This window comes from Lycium barbarum, chromosome 11 (assembly GCF_019175385.1).
Source record: "Lycium barbarum isolate Lr01 chromosome 11, ASM1917538v2, whole genome shotgun sequence".
Taxonomy (NCBI): domain Eukaryota; kingdom Viridiplantae; phylum Streptophyta; class Magnoliopsida; order Solanales; family Solanaceae; genus Lycium; species Lycium barbarum.
This window is the reverse complement of record NC_083347.1, coordinates 5,266,861-5,274,170: the sequence shown is the minus strand read 5'-3', so window position 1 is coordinate 5,274,170 and position 7,310 is coordinate 5,266,861. Positions and strand designations below refer to the sequence as shown.

The following is a 7,310-nucleotide window of genomic DNA, read 5'->3' as shown; positions in this document are numbered from 1 at the left end:
AAGAATTAATTGACAACTTAGCCTTAAATGATATTCCCATATTACAATAACTAAAAGGGCAGATTAAAGTCATAAACTAGTAAATCCAGATTCTAAAACAAGTAGTCTAAGAAAAGCACATGAAAGGATAACATATATTTTCACATCTACGCTTTCATAGACTCGACGAGTAACACTCACAATAAAGTTGATAGTTAATTTAAGCAAAACAGATCAGATATCAAACCTAAATACATGACATGTAATGGACAAATTAAGTTACTAGATACAGGTTCAATATCTTACGTTTTAAGTAGAGATAAGGGTCAAAAACACACCCTAACTGTCACTTTTTTTTTTAGTTTCATACCTAAACTATCACTATCGAGTCTGCAAAACACACCTGAACTAAATGCGTGAACTCACTCTCCAAAAGGCAAGATAAGCTGAAATTTTCTCAAAAAAATTGTCCACATGGCATAAGTAATGCTATGGTGGCACCTACATGGAAATTATAAAATAATATTTTTTTTAAAATATGAAAAAATAATATTTTTTGTAAAAAAAATCACAAAATTTAGAAAATCAGAAAAAAAAGATTTAAAAAATGGAAAAGTTCATTTTTCTTTTAAAAAAAATAACTTTTCTATTTTTTAAACTATTTTTTTATTTTCTATAATTTTGGATATTTTTTTACAAAAATTATTATTTTTCAGTTTGGTTTTTGAAATAAATATATATTTTTAATTTTCATGTAGGTGTCATTATGACTTTATCTATCCACGTGTACAATCAATATTTTTATATAAAATGGAGAGTGTAGATCACATGTCATTCAAGAGTTTGAGGTGTATTTTGTAAATTAGATAATGATAGTTTAGGTAATTTTCTCAGCCTTGTTGCGAAAAAAATGGATAGTTGGGGTGTATATTTTACCCATATCTCTTTTAAGTATCATAAAAAATCAGGAAGAAAACACGAGTATTTTTCGCATATAAAAATCCAAAGAAAACCAACACTTTGAACACACATAACAAAGCATGAACACATGAGAAATTTTCGAATCGAAGTAAAAGAGAAGACACAGACCTTTTGTTAGTGCAGTACGTCGGGGCCTCGAATCTACTTTCTCATTATGAACAGATCCGAACCTGGACACAAATGAGTTTCGAAATATTTGTCGCGGCTAAAGTCCAACCAAGACAGAAGGAGGAACTCTAGAAATTAAAAATGTGTAGAGATTGTATTTGGTGTGGGGGTGTTCCAAGATGTTAAAAATGTGGTTTCGGCTGAGGATTTAAGGTAGTATTTAGTTATAGGTAGAAGAAGAGTGCTACGGTTAGTGATTTAGAAGCTAATGAACGGTTCAAAGTGTGGCAGAAAGAGTCATTTTCAGAGGGTTGAAGTTGAACCTCTGCTCTTTGACTCTCTTCTCTCAGTATAGAAAAAAAAAATCAGAACCTCTACCATGGCTGTGAAAGCTTGGACTTCTGTGTAGAATCCGACAAAAAAGAGATACAGGCGTGCGTAGCAGCTGGTTTTGTTAGAAAACAAGTTGAAGCACTTATGGGTTGAGTCGTTTTTTAATGGGCTAGCAGGTACAGGAATTGGGGTGCTTTATGGACAGAATAGGCCTACGTTATGGGCCTGAAATGTTGGTATTTTCCTTATTCCTTGGTGTTTCTTTAATATCATGATAATAAATTTAACAACTAGAATAAATAAGATATAATTTAGTATTATAATCTTACTTAGTAATAGCTAGAACATAGATAAAGTCATAAAAATATTATCTAAGTTATATTTTATGATTAGCAAGTACTCCGTAATAATAAAGTAACAACACTTATTAATAATAATAGTAACATAATAGTGAAAGGAAAGTATTTACTATTTCGTTCATCAATAAAATTAAAAGCTCAAGGAAATAAATTAGAAGAAAGGAGGGTCAAAATTGGATATCAACAGTAAGCTAAATATCAAATTTGTCGACTTATAAGAACAGTGTAACCTTTGCGAGCTCAATAAGTACAAGTATCATTCCGTGAAATAACTCATATTTCAAATCAAGCACTGAATTATGATATGGATGTAGGAGCATCAACTTTGTTCCTGTTTGCTTTTAAGAATCCTATTTAGCTTATATCCAAGTTGTTTAGAACTACCGCCTGAGGTTGTGGATGTGGTGGTAAGTACCCCTTAATCTTTAACTAGAGGTTCCGTTTTTTAGCATCGAGCAGGGACTCACCTTTACTAGGAGCATTTTACTTGCCAAAGTGAGAATTAATCCTAATTAGTTGGCCTCAAAGCGGGTACCAGACATCAAGTGGAAAATCAAGAAAAAGGAAATTGTTCAAAACTCGAGCATTGTTTGGTGATACAAATGTGGAAAAAGATAAGATGCATGTTATTGTAAAGAAACACTCCCCCGGGACATGATGTTGATTTCTACTCATGAGGCAAAATAAATGCCCAACAAAGTCGAGGCATTGTATCTTAGCTTTATATATAGCTGAACTTAATTACTTGTCCAATGCCTTTTAAGTTATCATTTAGCCATTCCAGATCTATTATGATCCATTATATACTGCGTAACAGCTTATTTGTCCATTCCATCATGTTCTGACAATTTGCACAAGTTGACACAATGGTCCCGAGCCTTGACCTAATAAATCTCACATTGATGAAAGAGATACGCAATTGTTTAGCGTATGCATGTTAATAAATGCAAGTCCAGTAATAAATATCCAATCTAATTGAAAGTAATAGCTCGAAACAGGTGCTACTCTGGGGGAAAAAATCAACTCGTGAAAGAAAGGTAGTTTACAACTTTTGTCATCATGAAATGTCATCACTTCTCCCCCTCCCCCCCCCCCCCCCCCCCCCCCCCCCCCCCCCGCCGCCCGGCCCTCTGTATCTTCAGGGACGGAGCTATGTTGTCTACAGGGATTTAATTAAAACCCCTACTTCAAAATATTATACTGTACAGCGAATTGAATATATGTATTGTATATAAGCTGTTCAACCCCCTTTAGACAATAGAAGATTCTAGAATTGCTGGTTCCGCCAATTCTATCTTGGTTCAAGAATTGTTAATGTCAAATCATTGTAACTGACGCATCTTTTCTCATTTGAATCATCGGTTTCAGCTGTACTCCTCTCTATGAAGAAACCGGGCTCCTTTGGTTGAGGTAATGCCACTTCTTCATGGCTCAACATGAAAACCACGGATGCCACTGGTGGTCTGTCTACCGGTATTTTTTGAACACATAATAGCGCCACATGAACGCATCTTAAAACTTGGGATTCCACAAACGATTCATTCAAACATTCATCGATTAGTTCCATAGCCTTCCCTCCATTCCATAATAACCAAGCCTATGGCAAAATCAAGTATAGCTTTCAATGATATGCAAAAAATACAAGTGTAGCGTGAAATGACGAAGCAAATCTCGGATTTGTATCTTGCTTACATGTCCAATAAGATTATGATGGTGATCTGGATGACGAAATGTTCTGTTCTTTCTTCCGCTTACTATTTCTAGTAGAAGAACACCAAGACTGAAGACATCTGATTTCACTGAAAATTTCCCATCAACTGCGTATTCTGGAGACATATAGCCACTGCATAAAGACAAAATGTTTAATCTTATGTTAAATGATTTGCGAAGGTAAAGATGAAAGAGACAATCAGTTGGCTAATTGAACTTACTATGTCCCTATTACTCGCTTTGTTCTTGCTTCATTTTGATCCTCACCAATAATCCTAGCCAGTCCAAAGTCTGAAATTTTGGGATTCAATTTGTTGTCCAGTAAAATGTTGCTAGTCTTTAGATCTCTATGTATGATCCTTAATCTGGAGTCCTGGTGAAGATAAAGAAGCCCCCTTGATATTCCCTTAGCAATATGAAAGCGATCTTCCCACATAAGTTGTCCCTTCCTGCTCTCATTTGCCGAATGGTCAGTTTATTTTGCGTTAGCAGAACAATGCTGATATGGTAAGATGGATCTATTGACCAAATGAGTTAAGAGAACTGAACCAAATATGAAGAAGTCCAAGCTATTGTTTGGCATATATTCATAAATTAGCATCCTCTCTTCCCCTTCAAGACAACAACCTAAAAGCCTAGCTAGGTTTCTATGTTGAAGTTTTGAAATAAGAACAACTTCATTCTTCAACTCTTCAAGACCTTGTCCAGAATGTTTGGAGAGCTTCTTCACTGCTATTTCGGGGCCAGATGATAATTTTCCCTGCCACACAATCCATTCGACGTCTAAGCCACAAGGGCATCATTTATGTATTTGACTACGATACAGACAGAAAATGATTCTAGTTACCCTGTAAACAGTTCCAAAACCACCCATTCCAATGATATTATAAGATGAGAAATTATTTGTTGCAGCAGAAATAGTCATCAAATCAAACAAAGGAAATTCCATATCGTCCTTTCCTTCCCGTTCTCCTGTAAAATGGAAATCTTTTGTAAAGATAATGAGGTGAATGAAACAACTATATTTTCCAAAATCATCCGCCTAGACAGACATTATAGTAGTTTTTTCCTATTTGCACTTCTATATACTTTCAACATTGTTGAATATTTGCTTTTGTTATTTGCTGATTTACTGGAAAAATAAGTAGTTTGGTAGTAGGAGTCTTTATTTGAAAAATGTAGTTGAGATACTAAAGGCTTTTGGATTTTATTCTGCAGATTTTATGTTTTCAAATTTGCTATTTAAAGCCCTCCATGCTTAATAAAATCAAAGATAGAAAATTTCAATCATTTCTTCCAACGTTCTAGGCTGCACCATTTTAAAAAAAAACAATAAACATGATAGACAAATTTTGTAACCTCTTTCCCTTTTCTTTCTCCGCATAGCGGACCAAGATAGAAAACCAAGAAGGACGGTTGCCGAAATTGTTGATACAATCGCAATGATTGCTTTTCTTGTCTTTCCCATTTGTCCTGAACCTGTAAAAGGTTCATTATGAGTTGTGAAAACCTTGCGTATGATTCAGCTTAGCACGTTTTTAAGATGCAATTATTTCATAATTCCTACATCTTATTCAACATAAGGAGACTTACCTACTTCTGATGCAGCCATCCTTACATAGAGATCTTGCATAAGTTCAGCATATTCCCTGATATCAACGAGTTCGTTAAACCACAGTAAGCATCCACTCCCGCCATCTCTTACATCAAGATTGGAATATGCTGTACACGAACAGTTTTTCAGACACAACATTTGGCATTCCTCAAGGCCAATGCTCTTATCGAACCAAGAATGACGTGTATCTGGCAATTTCACACTCGAGTATTTCATAAACCTGTCACTTGTCCCACATTCCAATGGAGTTCTTCGCACGCACCCACTAGACCAATCTGCTGCATCCCATTCTTGTTGATATTTAGGCTGAAATCCTCTCAAACAATCGCATGAAGGGGAGTCGTTAATGTCGCACCGCGCAAATTGACCACACAAGGCATAACGGTCGCAATTATCCATCTGCCCAGTAGAGTAAAGGAACCAGTTCTGGTTCCGTCCGATCCATAAGAATCGTTGAATTAGGCCTGCCGGATTTAAGACCACCCTGGTGGGAAGAGAAGTAATAAGGTCATATTTATAGTAAATCTCCTTGTTATTATTCACAAACTCAAATGTATAATAAGGATTTGGTTTCAAATTTGGTCCGCCAGCAAAAAAACGTCCATTCCATATTCCCGAGCTATACTTTATTACCGGACCTTCCCACAAGAAGATTTGTGGATAACCACTAGTGTCGAGGCGATCCACATATCTTCCAGGAGAAGGATCATCGCTGCTCTTCCAGGATGAAAGAGTCCAATAAAGGCCAGTGGCTAAATTTCGGCCTATTTTCATGCCCGGTAATAAAGTATTGCCTGGATAATCAAAACTCTGCCAAGCATAGTCTTTTAAGTTTACACCACTGCCATCTTTTAAGACAAGATTTCCACTGTCCAAAAGCTGAGCCACCGGATTCCTCAAATGGGTTGATGAATTCGACGACCAAATCACGTCTCGGGTGCTATTGAGTAGTGCAATCCCTTTGCTACTGATCGTTAATATGCCAGAAGTGTCATTCAGTGGGCTGACTCTATTGGCAACCCACACTACTTCTTTGCCCTTAGGTAGATTCTTGTACCATATACCGATATACCGATTCTTGGAATTTCCAGGGCTGAAAAATCCAAGCTCAAAGTTGCCACCAGCTGAAACTATGGTATGGCCATCTTTGATGGGGCTATCCTTAGATATCGTGTCTAATGCAGTGGAAAATATGAAGAGCAATGACACTATATTGCAAGAAAAGAAACAGAAACTAGCGAATCGTTTCATGGAAATTGTTTGGTCCCTTTGGGTTATTGGAATTCTGAAGAATCAAACCAAATAAAAGAAGGAACATTTCTGTTATAGGATGACAGCTTTCTACAACTACTAATTTGACTGGTCCTTAATTTTCGTCTCTTTTGGGGTAGTCAAGCTCAGAAATCAGACACATGCTTTGAATAATGCATTAGAACTACATTTTGAATACGTCAACCTCATCCATTTGAATATGACTAGATGGGGGTACTGTAGCTACTTTTTATATGCTACAGAGACAGTGGCGGGCTCCTTTTTTTTCCTCAAGATATTTTTTCAAAAATATCATTTTCAGTGAGGACAATTCCCTTTTCAACCTTTATTACTGCGAAGCTTCGTCCTTGTTTCTTGTCACCAATGTCCTAATATCCTATGTCTTTATAGCTACATGAACTGACTTTTTATCCTGGTTTAGAATATGCCAAAAGGAAAAGAAAAAAAAAACAATTAGCCACTAGAATCAGAAAATGTCGTGCCCCGAGGGCGACCGCAATAGGCACGTCAGGGGTTCAAATCCTGATATTTAACTGAAGTAGGGCAGGGGGCAGGCTATGGGTGTCAGGTTTGAACATGTGGGCCGGGCCGGACTAGGAAAATATCAGACATACTGGTCAAGGTACCGGGCCAGTTAGGGCCTGGAAAACCAGGCTATAGACACCCATAGCGCAGGTCAATTACCCACCGAGTTTCGAACCATTTGCCATTTTCCATTTGCCCTCAGGTAAAATGAAGCAATTTGTCTCGTGTGCATCAATCACTATCAATAGAAAATTTACCTGGTTTTTGGTAGTTAAGCAATCAATGACTAAATTATATAAGGTATCTATTACTGTATGTGGGGACAACCCTTTTTATATAGTGAATAACTGAGTATACGTATTTTCTGTACATAGCCCTAAAATATAGAGCATCCCCTCTCTCTGTTTTTGGCAGAGTTAGAATGGTAA

The 7,310-nt window shown here is 36.6% G+C and overlaps 1 protein-coding gene across 1 annotated transcript; it reads right to left on the bottom strand.

Annotated features, from left to right (window-relative positions):
• Positions 1-2,936: 2,936 nt before the first annotated feature.
• On the bottom strand, positions 2,937-6,461 carry LOC132617663 (G-type lectin S-receptor-like serine/threonine-protein kinase At4g27290). The gene is made up of 6 exons (XM_060332717.1): positions 5,064-6,461; positions 4,830-4,949; positions 4,290-4,442; positions 3,692-3,947; positions 3,453-3,603; positions 2,937-3,357 (listed from the first exon to the last, which is right to left on the bottom strand). Exons 1-6 carry the CDS (start codon positions 6,334-6,336, stop codon positions 3,052-3,054), a joined length of 2,259 nt encoding a protein of 752 aa, XP_060188700.1. The 5' UTR covers positions 6,337-6,461; the 3' UTR covers positions 2,937-3,051.
• Between the last annotated feature and the right edge of the window lie 849 nt (positions 6,462-7,310).